At 40.8% G+C, this 21,602-nt stretch overlaps 1 protein-coding gene across 3 annotated transcripts in view; it reads right to left on the bottom strand.

Moving 5' to 3' along the window:
* Positions 1 to 21,602, bottom strand: part of ak8 (adenylate kinase 8) — a 149,472-nt gene that overhangs the window by 112,099 nt on the left and 15,771 nt on the right. For all 3 annotated transcript variants that reach the window (XM_059993797.1, XM_059993798.1, XM_059993799.1), the window contains exon 5: positions 20,838 to 20,906. In XM_059993797.1, coding sequence (XP_059849780.1) covers positions 20,838 to 20,906 — 69 coding nt within the window. The remainder of the gene's footprint in view (positions 1 to 20,837; positions 20,907 to 21,602) is intronic.

A 21,602-nucleotide genomic window follows, 5' to 3' on the forward strand; every position in this document is an offset into this window, starting at 1 on the left:
TCAACAAAAAATTGATTTTAAAAATATTTAGGGAAATGACATTGTCAAAAATAATTTGTAGGCTTCCCCTACTAGCTATATCAATAGGAAAAAAGCAGGTTTCAAAGTATTCTAATTATTCAAAGAATGTATAAATTATACAACCTTTAGCTTTGTTTGCTTACAGGCAGTCACAAAGCAAGGAACCCAAAACAAACATCCCACCTCTCCCAGCAGTTCTGGGAGCTTCCAGGACAAACAACACAAATGGCGGACCCTAAATTTGCCAGCCTAAACCTCCATTTCCTTCACCACAGCATAGTTTGCCAGCAGTGTATATCACTTTCACTAAATGCTCCACAGAAATTAACAAAGGTTTCTTCATTGTCACTTCCTAAACTGTTGACCTCTGCCATCCAGAAGAACAAAGTAGCATTCACATAGGAACATTCTTCCTGCAGGTTTAGCTCCATAGATGCTGCCTATCAGTTGATATATAATTGTCAACCCTATCCTTTGGAACACAGATTCCTAGCCCTTAAGAAAAGTTAGGAAATGGAAAGTTCAGTTATTTCTTAAATTTGCTAGGTGCTTTAAATTTTTCTTTTAATATTTTTATTTCTTTTTAAAGATTTAAAACCATTTTAACAATTTGAAGTGTCAAAAACCTTGACAAGTTTTCAGAGAAATTTGAAATGACCAAATGACCAGGTGCTGTGTCTCATCATGGCCAATGTGAGAAGAACCCTGTGCAGGATCAACCCATGGAAGGCTGTTGGACCAGACAATATTCCTAATAGAGTGCTTAGAGGATGTGCAGACCAGCTAGCAGATGTTCTCAATGGAATTTTCAAAATCTCCCTGAGCAGCACCATCATTCCAAAGTGCTTCAAGGCCGCCACCATCGTCCCTGTGCCAAAGAAGTCTTCAGTGTCCTGCCTCAATTACTACCGTCCCGTTGCACTCACATCCATCATCATGAAGTATTTCGAGAGGCTCGTCATGAGGCACATCAAGAACTTGCTGCCCCCCTCAATGGACCTCCTACAGTTTGCATACCCTCCCAACTGTTCAACAGATGATGCCATTGCCATCACCCTCCACCTGGCCCTAACCCACCTGAACAAAAAAGACATGTACATTCGAATGTTGTTCATAGACTTCAGTTCAGCATTCAACACAATCATCCCTCAGAAACTGACTGGAAAGCTGAGCCTACTGGGCCTGGACACCTCCCTCTGCAACTGGATACTAGACTTCCTGACTGGGAGACCTCAGTCAGTCTGGATCGGGAGCAGCATCTCCAACACCATCACACTGAGCACAGGGGCCCCCCAGGGCTGTGTGCTCAGTCCACTGCTGTTCACTCTGCTGACCCATGACTGTGCTGCAACACACAGCTCAAACCACATCATCAAGTTCGCCAATGACACGACCATGGTGGGTCTCATCAGCAAGAACAACAAGTCCACATACAGAGAGGAGGTGCAACGGCTAATGGACTGGCACAGAGCCAACAACCTGTCTCTGAATGTGAACAAAACAAAAGAGAAGGTTGTTAACTTCAGGAGGGCATGGAGCAACCACTCCCCGCTGAACATCGATGGCTCCTCGGTAGAGATCGTTAAAAGCACCAAATTTCTTAGTGTTCACCTGGTGGAGAACCTCACCTGGTCCCTCAACACCAGCTCCATAGCAAAGAAAGCCCAGCAGCATCTCTACTTTCTGCGAAGGCTGAGGAAAGTCCATCTCCCACCCCCCATTCTCATCACATTCTACAGGAGTTGTATTGAGAGCATCCTGAGCAGCTGCATCACTGCCTGGTTCAGAAATTGCACCATCTCCGATTGCAAGACCCTGCAGCGGATAATGAAGTCAGATGAGAAGATCATCGGGGTCTATCTTCCTGCCATTACAGACATTTACACTACACGCTGCATCCGCAAAGCAAACAGCATTATGAAGGACCCCACACACCCCTCATACAAACTCTTCTCCTTCCTGCCATCTGGGAAAAGTTACTGAAGCATTCGGGCTCTCAAGACCAGACTATGTAATAGTTTCTTCCCCCAAGCCATCAGACTCCTCAATATCCAGAGGCTGGACTGACACAAACTTACTGCCCTCTACCATGCCTATGGTCTTGTTTATTACTTATTGTAATGCCTGTACTGTTTTGTGCACTTTATCGCAGTCTTGGGTAGGTCTGTAGTCTAGTGTAGTTTTTTTTCTGTGCTGTTTTTACATAGTTCAGTGTAGTTTTTGTACTATTTCATGTAGCACCATGGTCCTGAAAAACGTTGTCTCGGTTTTACTGTGTGCTGTACCAGCAGTTATGGTCGAAATGACAATAAAAAGTGACTTGACTTGACAGAAAACTAGCTTCCACTTTCTGCCTTGCCTCCTTCTAGAGCCTTGGCCTCAACAACATGACTTCTGAGACCTCATACATGTTGTCAGATGCCTCAAAGAGTGTGGGCCATTTTAATTCAACACTCCTAAGATGATGGTCCAAGTTATCATTGGCTGAGGGCCATTTGTTTCCCCTGAACCGAGTACTTGAAAAACATTGTTTTTACTTCTAAAGGAATAGAATTCAACATTTCAGTCTGATGTCTGCACATCAATGAAATAATCAGTGCTTAAATTAATGGTAATCTTTGGAACTTGCTATCACATACAGTAATTGAGGCAAATCTCAAATACACTTATGGTTTTGTCAGTTAAGTGCATGAGGGAGAAAAATATGTTAATAGTGGGAAAAAGAAATAAGGTGGCAGGAGGCTCGTGTGGAACAGATGATCAGCACAGATATATAGCCTAATTTTTTTCTTGAATTCATTTACTTTAAGTTAAGCCAGTTTCTTGAACCATTGCACACCCTGTGGTAAAGGTACTGCCAGAGTGATGTTGGGTTTGGAATTCCAGGAATTAGATCCTCCAATGATATAGATCCATCAAAAATCAAGCTGCTGAAAGAACTCTGGATCAAGTAGCATCTCTAGAGGCAAATGGACAGCCCATGTTTCTGGCCAATCTCCTACATCAGGACTTGTCATGGATTCTATATCAGGATTTACTGTGACAGAGGGGAACCTGCAGGAAGAATGTTCCTACGTGAATGCTACTTTGTTCTTCTGGATGGCAGAGGTCAACAGTTTAGGAAGTGACAATGAAGAAATCTTGGTTAATTTCTGTGCAGCATTTAGTGAAAGTGATATACACTGCTGGCAAACTAAGCTGTGGTGAAGGAAATGAAGGTTTAGGCTGGCAAATTTAGGATCCGCCATTTGTGTTGTTTGTCCTGGAAGCTTCTGACATACTATTGGAACTAAACTTATCTAGGCAAGTGGCAGGAATTCAAATGATATTCTGACGTGCCTTACAGATGATGATGAAACCTTTAGGATATCAGAAGGTGAATGGTTAGGACACTTATTTGATGGGAAAATGTGGGGGAGAATAAAATGGGTTAAGACAGGATTAGTGTTAAAATGTATGATCAATCTTTCAGTTAACCATAACAGTTAACATAACTGTTAAGTCTATAGTTATTGGTGACCTCCAAAATATTGATAATTGGGACTCTGAAATCATAATACCATTGGTGCTAATGAAAGGTATTAAAACTATCTTTTCTTTGGAAGTGGTCATTGTGCTGCACACATTACTGAATTTATTGTCATGGGATGCAATGGAAGATCGCTTGGCCTAAGTCAATGCCTTGAGTAACTTCCATATTACTATCATTGGGCAGCGATGATCATTCCAACTACCATAAATATCTTTTTTGTATTAACACATAACAGCAGCTGGTATGGAGTCTCACAATGATTCTTTGAAGCTAAATTTGGTTAGGTATTATCTTGACATCCTGTCTAGTCACCACTGTAGATAGCTGCATTTCACCACCGGAAACCAGCTTTTTGATCTAAGGCTTCGACAAATTTTGTGGAAATTGAACAGCAATTTGTATTTATTGGTCAGCTTGATCCTAGACGCGGTTGTGGAATCAGATACAATCACTATGAGAGATTATCTACTCTATATAAAATAAAATCATCTAAAATCTCCTTTAAAACTCCTTCCTCCCATCTTAAGCCCATACCTTTTTGTTTTTGATAGCCCCTCTCTGGGGAAAAATGTTATCATACCTATTTATGTCTCTTATAAAATTCTGAGTGAATCAAACTGGTTGAAGAATGATTTTGCCAATGGCAAGCACATCAGGAATAGATCATAATCAGCCTTCACCACAGTTACTGGTTGAAAATAGTTGCAAACGTTTTGTCTCCTATGCTGATGCTCTGTGCTTCAACATTGCTCAAAAGGGGGATTTTCTTGAGACCACAAGCTCCTTAATCAAGCTGCTTCATCATCCAATACTATTTATGAATGAATAGTTTTTATCTGATCTGGTAACTGCTGTATTGTTCAATTCTGTCTAATGTACCATGCTTCCTCTACCTAGCTAGTGTTTAGTCTTACATTATTGATTCCCCCAGATGATTTTTAGGTAGATCAGAGTTAGTTGCATAGGTTGATAATGATAAAGTGAAAGTGATGACTTCTGGAGTACAATTTTGCTTTTGATAATGACTCACAATACATTATTTGTGCTCAGTTTTTAACTGCTTGATGTGATTGTGATTGTGATGTGTAGCATTAACATTTTGCAAAAAACTTTGAATGATGGAGGTTATTCTGAGAGTGAAGATGGGACTTAATCTTCATAAGAACTGCTTGATGTTTATTCCAGTGTGAACAGATGCATCAGCAACAGGTAGATTAAAAACGAAAAAGTCAAACAGGTGCATCAAAAAGCAAAAGATTCCAGTTGCTAGAAATTCCTGCCCCTTCTCTGCAATTTAAAATATGTTCTATTCGTGTGCTTTCCTAATCCTGGCTTGAAACATTAATCATTCTAATCTCATCACAGAGGCTGCCTAACCGACTGCATTTTCTGTTTATATTTTGACTAAATTTATTCCTTTTGGTTCACCCACTGACTGCCTATGGCAGCTAGATCAATGAGGCTTTGGCTAGGCCTATCATTGGTGGAGCTCATGGGTCAATCTTGGTAATAGACTGCTCCTCACCCAGAGTACATCCTGACTCCATGCCACTCTGTGCTTCTCCCACCTGCTGTTAATGCATGTTGTACTAGTTTATGATGTGAAGAATGGGAGATTATTATTAGCTAAAGATTTTTTTGCCTATGTTTGACCTGTTCTGAAGAGACTTCTTGAAATCTAGACACATTGAGAATTCACAGGGCCAGTCCTGATGACTCATTTGACCACCTCCTCCCTTAGGCCTGGCCTGCTTGAAAGGACAGATTTTCAAGTTCAGCAAGCTGGAATCTTATAGCCACAAACTGGGAGAGGTTAAGACTGAAAGTGCTCGTGCCTATGGGCTGCATGCAGAAAGAATATGGATAAATTAACACTGGGAAGTTATGAAACTCAGCAGAGACCAAAGAGATTTGCACTGATACATTAAATAAATGATTGACAAGGAATAATTAATATATCCATTGGGAATTCATCAGAAAGGAAGATTGATAAGGTGTACTTAAAAAACACAGAGGGAGAAATAGTTCAGGATAGGTAATGGGAGAGAAAGCATTTCAATAAATATAACCACAGCAGCCTAACATAGTCTGGTGTAGAAGAGACCAAATTAACTCAATGTAGTATGTCAAACCTCCTGACTTCTTTGTATCACAGGGTCATGAGTGCTAGCTGGAGCTTAGTCCCACGGGGTATTCAACAGACCTTGGTCAATTTTTGTCAGCGACCATGCTCTCTACTGAGCACTTAATGGGTATACTTTTATGAACTATAAACTTAATAAAAGTGCATATTAATTGTGTAGAGAAATAAAAACCTTATTAAACAAGGTATCAGCCTGTGTCATAATTCACTATAAATTACAGAAATCCTACCTAACATACATGTGCATGTGATTTATGTTGCAAGTTTTGTACAATCTCTTATTAAGTATTAATCAATACTTATTAAGTATTTCGCATCAGTTTTCACTGTGGAAGACATTACCAGTATGTCAGAAATTCAAGAGTGTCAGGGGGAAGAAATGACTGTAGTTGCTGTTAGTAAGGCGAAGATACTTGGGAAGCTGAAAGGTCTGAAGGTAGATAAGCCACCTGGACCAGCTGGACTACGCCCCAGGGTTCTGAAGGAGGTAGATGAAGAGATTATGGAGACATTAGTAGTGATCTTTCAAAAATCACTAGATTCTGGAATGTTTCCAGAGGACTGGGTTTCAGCGAGGAGTGGTGTAGGTCATCGGTAATTTATTTTCCCTTATTCGTTCCTTCTTCCTTATTACCATTTGGAGCAGTTGGGATGCCAAGCAAGATAGTGGAATGCTCCTCTTGCAGAATGTGGTAAGGCAAGGAGACCTCCAGTGTCCCTGACTACACCTGCAAAAAGTACATCCAGTTGCAGCTTTTAACAGGCTGCATTAAGGAGTTGAAGGTGGAACTAGATGAATCCCGGATCGTTCAGGTGGCTGAGGAGTTGACAGACAGAACGTACAGAGAAGTAGTTATACTCAATGTGCAGGACACAGGTAATTAGGTGATCATCAGGAGGGGGTAAGGGGACAAGCAGCCAGTGCAGAATACCCTTGTACCCATAACCCTCAACAGCAGGTTGTTGGATTCTGTTTGGATATGGTGGGGGGGGGGTGACTGAGCAGAGTAAAGAAACAGCAGTCAGGCCATTGGCACTGAGTCTGGCTTTGTGGCTCAGAATAGAAGAGGGCAGAAGAGCAGAGCTGTAGTGACAGGGAATTCTTTGGTTAGGGGAACAGAAAGGAGGTTCTGTGGATGAGAATGAGATTCCCTGATGGTTTGTTGTCTCCCACTCAGATTGAGTCCACAGCATTTATTTGGGAGGGTGAGCAGCTAGTGTTCCTGGTCCATGTCAGTGCCAAAGAAATTGGTAGGAGAGGTGATAAGGTCCTGCAAAGTGAGTTCAGGTAGTTAGGTGCTAAGTTAAAGGACAGCACTTCCATGGTTGTGATCTCAGGGTTGCTACCCATGCCATGTGCAACTGAGGCTAGAAATAGGAAGATCATTCAATTTAACATGTGGAAATGAGATGATACAGGAGGGAGGGGTTCAGATTTTTGGCCCAATGGAACTCTTTCAGGGAAGGTGGAAATATACAAAAGTGAACTGGAGGGGTCTAATATCCTAGCATGAAGGTTTGTTGGTGCTGCATAGGAGGGGTGGGTTAAGTGGAATTGTTGGGGATGGGAACCATAACACCAGAACAGATGGTGGAGTGGTTGTGGAGAAAAAAAATGTTGCTAAGGCTACATACATGGTCAGGAAACAAAAATTTGAGCTTGATGGGACTAATGTTCTGAGTTGCGAGGAGTACTGTAGGAAAGGCAGATGTGCTTAGGGCATGGATCAACATGTGGAATTATGACATCGTATCCATTAGTTGCAGGAAGGGTAGGACTGGCAGCTCAATGTTTCGGGGTTCCATTGTTTTAGACGTGATAGAGCAGGAGGGATTGAAGTGGGAGGGGTGGAATTGCTAGTCAGGATTTATGGGTAGAACTGAGGAACAAGAAAGTTATGACCACATGAATGGGATTATATTATGGACCACACAACTGTCCACAGATTTAGAGGAGTAAATTTGTAGAGAGATTGCAGATTGTTGCAAGAAACATAAGGTTGTGATAGTAGGTGATTTTAACTTCCAACATATTGACTGGGACTCCCATACTGTAAAAGGGCTGAATAGGAAGGAGATTGTCAAATGTGTTCAGGAAAGTTTCCCTAATCAGTATATGGAAGTCCTAATGACACAGAATGTGATTATAAATCTCCTATGAATGAGATGGGACAGATGACAGAAGTTTGTGTAGGGGAATCCTTTGCATCTAGTGATCTTGAAGAAATGGAAGAGAATGAAATCAGGACGGCTAAAAGAAGGCATGAGGTTGCTCTAGCAGACAAGGTGAAGTAGAATCCTAAGATATATTACGAGCAAAAGGATAGCAAGGGAAAAAACTTGTCCTCTGCAAGATCACAGTTGTTATCTATGTGTGGAGTCAAAAGAGATGGGTGAGATCTTAAGTGGAATTTTTGCATCTGTATTTATTTAGGAGAATGACACAGACTGTATAGAAGTGAGGCAAAGCAGCAGTGTGGTGAACTACATATACCTGTCTGGACATGCCCCCTGCTGACTGCTCCTGTGGCCCCTCCCACTGATCGTGGCTCCTCCCACAGACCCCGGTATAAAGGCGATTGAGGCCTGAGCCCGGCCCTCAGTCTCCAGGATGTAGTATGGTGGTCAACTACTGCTTGTTCTTTCTTCCAGTCAATAAAAGCTGATATCTCACCTTCACTTCTCAGATATCGGTGCATCAAGCAGTGAGGTTATGGACCCTATACAGATTACAGAGAAGGAAGTATTTGCAGTCTTGTGGCAGATTAGGGTGGATAAATCCTCAGGACCTGACAAAGTGTTCCCTTAGACCCTGTGGGAGGCTAGTGCAGAAATTGCAGGGGCCCTAGCAGAGATATTTGAAACATCCTTAGCCGCGGGAGAGGTGCCATAGGATTGGATGGTAGCCAATGTTGTTCCGCTGTTTAAGAAAGGCTGCAAGAATAAGCCATGAATTTATAGGCTGTTGAACTTGTCATCAGTGGTGGGAAAGTTATTGGAAGGTCTTTCTAAGGGACTAGATATATATGTACTTGGAGAGACAGGGACTGAGTGGCGATAATCAACATGGCTTTGTGGGTAGTAGGTTTGTCTAACCAATCTTATAGAGTTTTCTGAGGAAATTACCAGGAAAGCTGATGAAGGCAAGGCAGTGGAGGTTGTCTACATGGACTTCAGCAAAGCCTTTGACAAGGTCCCACATGGGAAGTTGGTCAAAGGTTCAGCTGCTAGGCATTCAAGATGAAGTAGTAAATTGGATTTGACATTGTTCTCATGGGACAGGCCAGAGAGTGGTAGTAGATGGTTGCCTCTCTGATTGGAGGTCTATGACTAGTGATGTGCCACAGGGATCAGTGCTGGGTCCGTTGTTGTTTGTCATCTATATCAATGATCTGGATGATAATGTGGTAAACTGGATCACCAAAATTGTGGATGACACCAAGATTGGGGGTGTAGTGGTCAAGGAGGAAGACTATTAAAGCTTGCAGCAGAATCTAGATTAACTGGGAAAATGGACTGAAAAATGGCATATGGAATTTTGTGCAAACAAATGTGAGGTGTTGCACTTTGGGAGGACAATCAGGGTGGATCTTACATGCTGAGCAGTAGGCATTGTGGAGTGGGGTAGAACAGAGGGATCGGGGAATACAGATCTATAGTTCTTTGAAAGTAGATACGGTTGTAAAGAAAGATTTTGGCACATTGGCCTTTATAAATCGAAGTACTGAGTACAGTAGTTGGGCCTTCGACTAGGTGCTGCACACAAAGCTGCTAACCGAGATAAGAACCCGTGATATTACAGGAAAGAAAACAGCATGGAAAGAAGACTGGCTGGCTGGCAGCAGACAAAGAGTCGGAATAAAGGGGACTGCTTCTGTTTGGCTGCAGGTAAGTAACTAGTGGTGTTCTGCAGGGGTTGGTGTGGGACTGCTTCTTTTATATGTTACATGTTAATGATTTGGATGACAGAATTGTGGCTAAGTTTGCAGATGATACGAAAATAGGTGGAGGGGCAGGGTTGAGGAAGCAGGAAATCTACAGAAGGACTTAGGCAGATTAGGAGAATGGGCAAAGAAGTAGTAGATGGAATACAGTGCTGGTAAGTACATGATCTTACACTTTGGAAGAAGGAATAAAAATATTGACTATTTTCAAAACAGGGAGAAAAGTCAGAAATCAGAAATGCAAAGACACTTAGGAGTCCTCCTGAAAGATTCACTCATGGTTAATTTGCAGGTCGAGTCACTGGTAAGGAAGGCAAATGCAATGTTAGCATTCATTTCAAGAGAACTGGAATAACAAAGCAAGGATGTAATGCTGTGGCTTTATAAGGCATTGATCAGATCACACTTGGAGTGTTGACAGCAGTTTTGGGCCCCTTATCTAAGAAAATATATGGTACCATTGGAATATGTCCAGAGGAGGTTCATGAGAATTATTACAGGAATGGAAGGGTTAATATATGAGGAGCATTCGATAGCTCTGGGCCTGTACTCACTGAAGTTTAGAAAAATGAGGGTGGAGCTCATTGAAACCTATCAAATATTGAAAGGACTAGAGTAGATATTGAGAGGATGTTTGCTGTAGTAAGGGAGACTAGGACAAGAGGGCACAGCCTCAGAATGGAAGGATGACCCTGTAGAACAAAGATGAGGAGGAATTTCTTTAGCCAGAGGCAGGTGAATCTGTGGAATTCACTGCCATGGGCAGCTGTGGAGGTCAAGTCATTGGGTTTATTTAAAGCGGAGGTCAATAGGTTCTTGATTAAATAAAGGTGTCAAGGTTTATGGGGGTGAAGGCTAGAGAATGGGGTTGCAAGGGATAATGGGTCAGCCATGATGGAATGGCAGAGCAGACTCGATGAGACAATTGGCCTAATTCTGCTCCTAAGTCTTATGGTCTTATGCAACATGGTAAAAAGAGAACCTAGTCACCAGGATTTCCACTTCCAGCATTGCATTTCAATGCTAGTGCAAAGCAGGGGATACATCATTCACAGTATATCATGCCACTTTCAATGATGTTATACTGTAACATAAATGCAGCAAATCATGTATTGTTTGAGTGTATGGTTTTCAATTGCTTGTTAGTACTTTACTTTATTACTTTATTGTCGCCAAACAATTGATACTAGAGCGTACAATCATCACAGCAATAGTTGATTCTGCGCCTCGCGCTCCCTGGATTACAAATCGATGGTAAATATAATAAAAATTTAAATTATAAATCATAAATAAAAAAATAGAAAAGAGAAAGTAAGGTAGTGCAAAGAAAACCGAGAGACAGGTCCAGATATTTGGAAGTTACGGCCCAGATCCGGGTCAGGATCCGTTCAGCAGTCTTATCACAACTGGAATGAAGCTGTTCCCAAATCTGGCCGTATGAGTCTTCAAGCTCCATCAAGATTCATCGTCACCGAGGAGGACATTAGAAGGGCCTTCCTGAAGATAAATCCAAGAAAGGCGACGGGCCCAGATGTTGTCCCGGGACGGGTTCTTTGGGCCTGTGCAAGCAAGCTAGCTGGAGTGTTTGCTGACATCTTCAACTGCTCCCTGCTTCAGTCTAAGATCCCCTCGTGTTTTAAGAAGGCAACAATAATCCCAGTGTCGAAGAAGAGTAAGGTGGCATGCCTGAATGACTATCTACCTGTGGCTCTGACATCAATTGCTATAAAGTGCTTCGAGCGATTGGTTATGGCACACATCAACCATAGCCTACTGGTCAACCTCAACACTTTGCAATTCGCCTACCGGAGCAACAGGTCAACGGCAGATGCCATCTCTCTGGCACTACATTCCTCCTTAGAACACCTGGAGAGTAAAGACGCATATGTAAGGCTCCTTTTCATTGACTACAGCTCTGCCTTTAATACCATCATTCCAAATAATCTGATTCCTAAGCTCCAGAACCTGGGTCTTCAGATCTGCCACAGGATCTTCAGCTTCCTCACAGACAGGACCCAGGCTGTAAAAATAGGGGACAAGCTCTCCTCTACAATCACTCCGAGCACCGGTGCCCCACAAGGCTGTGTACTCAGCCCCCTGCTGTACTCACTGTACACCCATGATTGTGTAGCCAAGTTTCCATCAAACTCAATATATAAGTTTGCTGATGACACCACAATTGTAGGCTGTATCTCAGGTAATGATGAGTTTGAGTACAGAGAGGAAATTAAGAACCTGGTGGCATGGTGTGAAGACAATAACCTATCCCTCAACATCAGCAAGATGAAGGAATTGGTCGTTGACTTCAGAAGAAGTAGTGGACCGCACGACCCCATCTACATCGGTGGTGCACAGGTGGAACAGGTCAAAAGCTTTAAGTTCCTCAGGGTCAATATCACAAATGTCCTGACTTGGTCTAACCAAGCAGAGTCCACTACCAAGGAGGCCCACCAGCACCTTTACTTCCTGAGAAAGCTGAAGAAATTTGGCCTAAGACCCTCACTAATTTTTATAGATGCACCGTAGAAAGCATTCTTCTAGGGTACATCACAACCTGGTATGGAAGTTGTCCTGTCCAAGACTGAAAGAAGCTGCAGAAGATCGTGAATACAGCCCAGCACATCACACAAACCAATCTTCCGTCCTTGGACTCACTTTACACTGCATGCTGTCAGAGCATTGCTGCCAGGATAATCAAGGTAACTTACATAATTTTGCATTATCCAACCACAAAACCAAAACCACCATAAGCAAAATATTAGGCTGGACATTTTAAAACTTTGTAACAGCTGGACCCAAATAGTGATGAAAGTAAAGCCAAGGGGTCTGTCACACCAATAACTACACTGATTATATATTTTTTACAACAGCTGAAGCCAGGACCAAACCGCATGCTACATTAATTTACTCACCTTCAAACGCACTGGCTAAGGAATTGATTCAAGTCCAAACCAATCTATCTATTAGAGGCTGGTTGCACAACCATGGGGAATTGTCTCATTTGTTTATTATCAGTGAGCTAAGATGCTTGGCACAGTTCCACAGCAGAACTTGCAAACATGGAGATCATTGACTCACACGCATATTGAGATGGTCAGAACTGTCAAGGTAGCTGGGTGGTAAAGAGATAATTCAAAGTAATCAGACAAAGTTAACATGGTTATGTGAAGGAGAAGTAATGTTTGACCAATTTATTGCAGCTCTTTGAAGTAACTTCTGATGTACATAAAGCAGAACTTGGATGATAATTAGATGTAAAGAAGGTATTTGACAAACTGCCACATCAAAGGTTATTGCAGACAATAAAGCTCATAATGTAGGAGGTTATGCATAAGCATGAATAGCAGATTGCTCAGCTAACAAGGAACAGTAGGCATAAATGGGTTCTGTCAAGATACAATGGAAAGTGTGCCACTGGGACTGGAGCTCTGACTTGATAGTCTATATAAATGACTTGGATGAAGAAGTAAGGTTCCGAAATCTGGTGATGACAAAAAGGTAGGTAGGTAATTAAACAGCAAGGAGTGGACAAAGAATCTGCAAGGGAATATCAATAAGTTAAGTGAATGCAAAAATATCTGGACAAATGAAGTACAATGTGTGAAAATATTAAGAAAAAAAAGAAAAATAGTAAGAGAATTTGGAGAGTTGAGATACAAGAATCATAATGTCCTGATCATCATCACTATTATGTGCCATGTCATATGACATGGATGATCATAATCTTGACATTGATTGTTCTTGGCAAATTTTTCTACAGAAGTAGTTTGTCATTGTCTTCTGGGCAGAGGAAGACCCCAGCCATTATCAATACTCTTCAGAGACTGTCTGCCTGGCATCAGTAGACACATAACCAGAACTTGTGATATGGACCAGCTGCTCATATGACCATCCATCACCTGCTACTATCGCTTCACATGACCCTAATCTGGAGGGCTAAGTAGGTACTACACCTTGCCCAAGGGTGACCTGCAGGGTAACAGAGGGAAGGAGTGCCCTACACCTCCTACGGTGGAAACGTACCTCTACCCTGCCACCCAATGTCCGTATACGTGACTGAAAAGGCTAGAATGTGGATACAACAAATATTTGAACATGGGAGTAGAATATTTTGTATCTGTGTAAGTGTACTGTACAGATGTAAGGAAGTTATGCTTCACTAATATAAGACATCGATGAGACATGATTTGGAGTATAATTGTATATTATTGTTTTTCCTATTTAAAGGAGGGTGTTAATGAACTGGAATTGGTTCAGATAAAATTTACTGGATTAACACCTGGACTGGGTGGGATGTTTCATGAGCCAAGGTTCAACAGGCTAGCCTTTTACCTTGAAGAATGAGAGTAAACTTGGTTGGAATATATTTAGATTTTGAGGAGTCTTGATAGCATGGTTAGAGACGATGTTTGCTCCTGTGGAAGAACCTAGAATTGGGGGTTACTGTCTGAAAACCAGAGGTCACCCAAATAAAGCAGAACTGAGGCTGTGATAAGACTGTTTTCCTCTCAGAGGATCATAAATCGTGGAATTCACTTCCTCAAAGGGTAATGGAAGTATAGCGTTTGAATATTTTAAGACAGAAATAAGTCATATACTTCGTTGTTACTTTAAACAAAGCGCACACATACCAAATGGTAGTGTAATAATATGTAATTCACTTATTTTTACATATTACCGGCAATGAATTATTTAAACAAATAAAGAATGCTTACTCAACATATTTACAATATTACTCAAATATTAAATACACAACACTCCTCCCTGCTTGAGTACAAACTCCAACTCAATGTAGAATTCATCTCAACTACAGTATATACTGTACACAGTGCAATGCAACCACTATGCAGACATCCACAGCAAAGTAAACTTTAAATTATTGCATTTCAAACTAAAAATGTATTCACTGTGGAGGATTTATTACCCTTGTGGGATAATGCCTTTCCTGTCAAGGAAGGTCACTCTGCTTGGCAGGTGGGACTTGTGGCTACAAAAACAATCTCAGGTTCTGGGGGGCCACCTCCATGGTGGTTGTAGGAATTCATTCTGAGACAGCAGGAAGTGGGTCAAAAGCTCTAGACATCTTTCTTCTTCTTCTTCTTCTTCTTCTTCTTCTTCTTCTAGTTTGTGCATCTTGATCTTGGGAAGGTCCAGTTAGTTCAATGGAGTATTCTCTTATTAATCCTTCTACCACAGTGTATAGACTACCAGAGGCTGACTATAATCAAGCACTGGCAATGTTGTCTCCAAACAAAAAATAGCCCATCCCAGCACATTCCAAATTATAGTTGGAAGACTTCAACCAGGTTGAAGAAAACCCTGCCCAATTATGATCTGCATATAACCTGTAGCACCAGAGATCCTAATATACTAGACTACTGTTAATCTAAGATAAGGAATGGCTATTGTTCCTTGCCTAGACAGCATTTTGGTAAATCAGATCACTTGGCTGTCTTCCTCCTATCTGCATACAGGCAGAGCTTTAAAAAACAAGGCTCCTGAAATTAGGAGAACTGAGAGTTGGTTGTGGGAAGGAGAGGAGTAATTACAGGATTACTTTGAGTCGTAGACAGGGCCATGTTCAAGCACTCATCTAGAGATCTAAATGAATCCACCACTGTTGTAATGGACTTCATTAGAGCAGCTGTAAATGTGTCTCAACATTCCCCAATCAGAAGCCCTGGATGAACTAGATCCAAAATCTGCTGAGGGCCATATCAGAGGCATTCAAGTCTGGAGACCAAGGAAGCTACAGGAAGTGCAGGTATGATCTCCAGAAAGACATTTCACTAGTGAGGTACGAACTCTGGACCAAACTTGAATCAATGAGATGATGCTCGACAGCTGTGGCAGGGCTCGAATGCTATCAACTCCTACAAAGTTAATTCAAGTGACATGGGAGACAGCAGGGCTTCACTTCTAGATAAGCTCATGCCTTGTATGCTTGCTTTGACCATCAGAACATGGAGAAACCATCGCAAACACCCACACCCCCTGATGGTCCTAGAATCTCAGTTTCTGAAGCTGACGTGCAGGCTACTTTCAGGAAGGTGAATCCATGGCAAGTATCTAGAATATTGGGGTACCTGGTCACATATTAAAGACTTGTGCTGACCAAATGCCTGATGCGTTCACTGAGATCTTTAACATTTTGCTTTGGCAGTGTATGGTATCACCTGCTTCAAGCAGGCTTCAATTATATTGGTGTCCAAGAAGAGCACAGTGACCTACCTCAAAGACTATCACTCAGCTGTACTTATATCCACAGTGATGAAATATATTGAGAGGTTGGTGATGAAATACATCAGCTCCTGCCTGAGAAGCAAATTGGATCAAAACTAATCAATAAGCTTCAAGACCTTAGCTTCAATACATCCTTGTGCAATTGGATCCTGGATTTCCTTACTTGTAGGCCCAATTCAGTTCAGATTGGCAACAACATCTCCTCCACAATCTCCATCAGCACAGGTACACCACAAGGCTGTGTGCTTAGCATCCTGCTCTGCTCACTTTACACTTATGACTGTGTGCTTAAGTACAGCTCCACTGTCATATTCAAGTTTGCTGACACCACCACAGTTTACTGATGGTATCACACACCAAATCAAAGGTGGTAGTGAATCAGCATATAGGAGGGAGATTAAATATTTGACTGAGTGCTGCCATAACAACAACATCTCATTCAATGTCAGCAAGACCAAGAAACTGATTATAGACTTCAGGAGAGGGAACCCAAAGGTCCATGAGCCAGTCCTCATTGGAGCATCAGAGGTGGGGAGGGTGAGCAACTTTAAATTCCTAGTTGTTACTATTTCTGAGGACCTACCCTGGGCCCAGCATATAAGTGAAATTGGAAAGGAAGCACAGCAGTGCCTCTATTACGAGTCTGTGGAGATTTGGAGTGACATCTAAAACTTTGATAAGCCAATATAGGTGTGTAGTGGACAGTATATTGACTGGTTGCATCATGGCCTGGTATGGAAACACCAATGCATTGAATTGAAAATCCTACAAAAGGTAGTGGATTCAGTCCAGCACATCATGGGTAAAGCCCTCTCAACCGTTGAGCATATCTACATGAAATGCTGTCATAGAAAAGCACCATCCATCATCAGAAATCTCCACTACCCAGGTTTCTTACCATTGCTACCATCAGGTAGAAGGTACAAGGGCCTCAGGACTTGTACCACCAGGTTCAAGAACTGTTATCACGCTTCAGCCATCAGGCTCTTGAATAAAAGGAGATAACTACACTCAGTTGCTCCATCATTAAAATGTTCCTACAACCAATGACCTCACCTTACAGACTCTTTATCTCTTGTTCTCGTTACTTATTGCTGTTTATTTATATTTGCATTTCTACAATTTGTTGACTCTGGCTGATCTTCCATTGATCTTATTCTGTTACTATTCTATAGATTTGCTGAATATGTCCACAAGAAAATGAATCTCAGAGTTGTATATGGTATATTTTCTGTACTTTGATAATAAAATTTACTTTGAACTTTATTGGTCCCTTTACAATCTGATCTCTTCTCTTGATTTCCTCATCCACATCATCTAACAATCCCCGTTTTCATTTCTCCATTGACTTGTTTCTTTTCAGTGATCCAGCTGGTCTTTGGTCTTTGCATTTACTTTTATCAGCAGCTTTCATCTCCCACCTGAAGTTCATTGAATCACCTTAGTGCACACAAAGTAGATTCTAGTTCTTTATACTCATAAAAGCTGAACACTTGCAACTTTTCTGAAGCTCTTTGAACTCTCTTCCAGCTTAAATCAATGCTCAATTTGCAACTAACTGCCTGATTAACATTTTAGATGTTTTCTCAAACATGTTGCCTACAAAAACTATTGTAGGCATTGCTTTTCTCACTTTCACAATTCCTCTGAGCAGCATGGTCCTTCCTTGGTCCAATATGCTTTCCAACCAGAAGCACAAATGTTGGCACCAACACTTGTTTTCCTTCTGTTGGGCAATTATTCCTTGTGTATAGCATGGAGACAATTGTGGCATCATCCAGTATCTTGCAGTACCTTCAGTACCTTTCTTAATTTGCTTTCAGTTGACTTTATTACAGGAAATGTAGCATGCAAATGGTGAATGGATCTCCAATCAAATTGTAGTTGTCTCAGCCAATTATGCCCCACAACGCTGGCCCTCCTGTTTTTTTTTACCACATACAAGCCCAATGTGGCTTGTTGGCTGTTGTATTTCACTGTTACAAATGTCATTCCCACAGGAGTTGTCTTTTCTCCGGTCTAAGTTCTTAGTTGGATATCTGCAGGCTTCATTTCAGTTTAGTTCAATGTCATTGAAACTCATCTTGTGAAAGGACTGAAACAGCTCAGCCAGTGTTTGATACCATTTTAATTAAACTGTCATCCATTTCTGGTGTAACCCATACTGCTTGTTTATTATTAGCTTTCACAATGTAAATCTCAAGGCTACTCAGTTCTGTATCACTCTCTCATCGTTATCAGATCTTTTTCATCAACAGCATGTAGATTAGAGCTCTTTTTGAAACTGTGACGACTTTTTTATCTTTATCTCTTTCATTTGCAGTCCATTTATTTTTGTCTGCTCTGTGCATTTGTCCTACTTTGGTGCATTTTCTGCACATTTCATGTTTAAACCTGCATTGATCTGGTGTATGAGTGTCCCTGCCACAATGACAGCACAATTTGTTCAGACAGGCAGGTTTATGTTTACGTGTCACAATTCTGTTCACACCCACTTTCGTTCTTGAGTACAACTGAATTGCATTTGTCTGCTGTTTCCATTGATATAGCTATTTCAACTGCTCTTTTAAATGTAAGCTGTGTGCTTCAGTTAGAAGCTGTTTTTGACTGCTTTTTTGTAAAATTCCACAAACAAAACAATCCCTCAATGTCTCATTAAGCTCATTACTGAACTGACAATGCTCAGGCAACTTCTTCAATTCAGCCACGTACATTAAAATACACTCCCCTTTCTTTTGATTCTGCTTACAAAACCTAAAGCATTCTGTATTCATCAAGGTTTTGATTCTAAATGTTCCTGCATTTCTTTCAGGATATCAATGAAGCTAATATCTGCTGGTTTAGTTAGAACAGTCAAACTTTGAAGCAAACTATATGTCTCTAAACCCAGTTCACTCAGCAAAATTGATACTTGTTTCTCATTGGCTATTTTATTTGCTTCAAAGTACTGTTCAATTAGCTCAGTTACATGAGTTGTTGGACAATCGAACACATCTTTCCGATGTAGCCAGCTGTTTCTGTTCCTTTTATTTATGAGTATTATCACAGGGTATAGTACTAACTGTTTATGAACCTATGAATTCTTCCACTTTCTGCCTTTTTTATAAACTATAAAACCTTCTCCTTGGAAGAAGCACATACTACATTGCTTGTTATTTTACTTGACCATTTTTAATTGTGCTTTTTAAAAAAAAACACAAATGTCAAGCTGTACTTCAACAGGTCGATAAATGTCTTGGGTTCATTTCAAAAATATATCGTCACCACAGTTATAACTTCAAAACATTAAACTCACTGAAAGAAAAACAAGGAGCTGAGAGATGAGAGTCTAACTTTCTGTTTACTTTAAGCAAAGTGCACACATAACACATGGTAGCATCATGATGTATGCAATTTATGTAATTTTACATATAACTCATAATTAATTATTTAAACAAATAAAGAATACTTAATCAACAACATTTTTACAATAATACTCAAATATTATTGAAATATTAAATACACAACAGGTGCAAAATCAAAGGCTGAGAAAATATTTACCATAAAAACAGTCTGGTTTGACCTCAGTTTGCAGTGGGTTTGGGGCTACCATAATTCTTTGAAGATATTCATTGAATCGTAAAGCACAGGAAAGGGCCCCTAACTGCCCACTTTACACATACTGACAGTGATACCTATCTGAACTAATTCCATTTGCTGCAATAATGCCTTATTCTTCTACATCCTTTCTACTCAAGTACCTATCCAAAGCTTTTTAAACATTGTAATTGTATAGGCCTCAAATATCTCCTCTGGCAGATTGTTCCAAACATTCACTATCCTCTGTATGAAATTCTTATCCTTCAGATCTTCTTTGAATTTCTCCCTTCTTATGTTAAACCTGTGCTCGATCCCAGTTCTTGATTCCCTTCCCCTGCAAAAAAGACCACAATTATCTGCCCTATCTATGCCTTTGATAATTTCATAAACTTCTATAAAGTCACCCCTCAGCCTTCAACATTCCAGTGGGAATAAACCCAGCCAGTAAATCTCTTTTGCACACTTTCTCGTGATACTGCATCCTTCCTATAGAGTGGCAGCTAGAACTGTAACCGTACAAAGCTAGGTCTTTGTAGTCTAAACAATGTTTGTACAGCTACAACATAATGTCCCAACTTTTATACTCAATGCCCTGGCCAATGTAGGCAAGCATACTAAATGCATTTTTCACTACCCTTTCTGCTTGTGTTACCTCTTTCAAGGAGCTGTGGACTTGTACTCCAAGGTCTCAATGCTCCTAAGATCACTGTCATTTGCTTTATATGTCCTAACAGAATCTAACCACCTAAAGTGCAGTATTCACACTTGCCTGGATTAAATTCCATCCTATGTGCAGATCACAATTTGAATGAAATCTTGAAGATATAGTTTTCAATGACATCCAAATATAAGAAAACAAATATAAACTCACAGTACAGAATCCATATTGAAGCTAAATAACTAAAAGTGATATAATATTATTAAATACTTTTAATTGTCTTTGTTACTGGTGGAATGAGTATTCTTTTGCATATCTTGGTACTGCAATAAATATTCTACAAAATTACATATCATACTAAATAAAATAGTACTGCAAAGCTTACTCACTCAACAGAAACTGACTGTATAGCTTCTATTTGACTATTTTGTCTGGTTACTGGGTGACATGGCCCATCCCAGCCCTGAATACTGCTCCAGGCAATCAGTTGGATTCTGTGTTTAGTCTTTGATCAACATTCAACTATCAGATTAGCATATGCACACACTCATCCTGCACTTTATCCTCTTAATAAACTTTCAAACTCCCCCACTGCTGTTCAACAGAGCAATCAGCCACTGCCTGAACCAATCCCCTACTCATTCCACTGCTGAATACCAAGTACGTGTGCATGCTGTGTAATTGCTCTTTGACTATTCCTACAGGAGCGATTCCTACCCGTTTGATGCAGTCCGTTTTTGACAGCCGTTCTAGGATCAGCTTTGCCCATAGTGTATTGGGAATATCCTGCAAAGCAAAAGAGAATTGCAAAGAGATGAGAGGGTGAATATTCAGAGCGAAGTTCAAAAAGAATTCCAAAGCCCCTACATGATTAGGCTGAAGGAGAAAAGTGAAAAGAATCGGCAGGCACCTTTTTTTGACAGTTACTGGGTCCCAGCGGTGGTTTGGCCCGAGACCCATGGTCCAGCGCAGTGGGAGTATGGACTCACTGCTTTTAGTCTCACTGTCTGTTTGTGGTGGATCGTGCTGGTTGCTGCAGCAGCTAGTGTCTGCTTCTTCCCTTTGAAGTGTAACGTTGACAGAAGTTACAGACTCATTTTGTGTAGTCCTGCTGATCCAAGTGATCTATTAAAATTGGTTTTGTGCTTTTAGAATATCTCAGAAAAAAGTTAGTAAATATGTCCAATTTGGTTACAGTTCATATTTACAATCTTCAGCTGTGGATTTGCAATTTCCTGGACATGGCAAATACACAAGAAATATCTGTAAGATCCAATTTATATGCAGCGAAAGAACAAATTAACTAGAGTGAGAGTCAGAGCCGAAAGTGGGATATAAAATTATCTCCTCTGATTATCATCACCTATCCTATTTATTCAATACATTAACTAAACAGAGTAAAATTCCAATAGCAAATATTAAAATAGAAATCACTTTAATTGCAGTGCCTCTTCAGTTATTACCTTACCTGTACCCTTCTCC

The sequence above is a fragment of the Hypanus sabinus genome, chromosome 18 (genome assembly GCF_030144855.1).
Source record: "Hypanus sabinus isolate sHypSab1 chromosome 18, sHypSab1.hap1, whole genome shotgun sequence".
NCBI classification, from domain to species: Eukaryota; Metazoa; Chordata; class Chondrichthyes; order Myliobatiformes; family Dasyatidae; genus Hypanus; species Hypanus sabinus.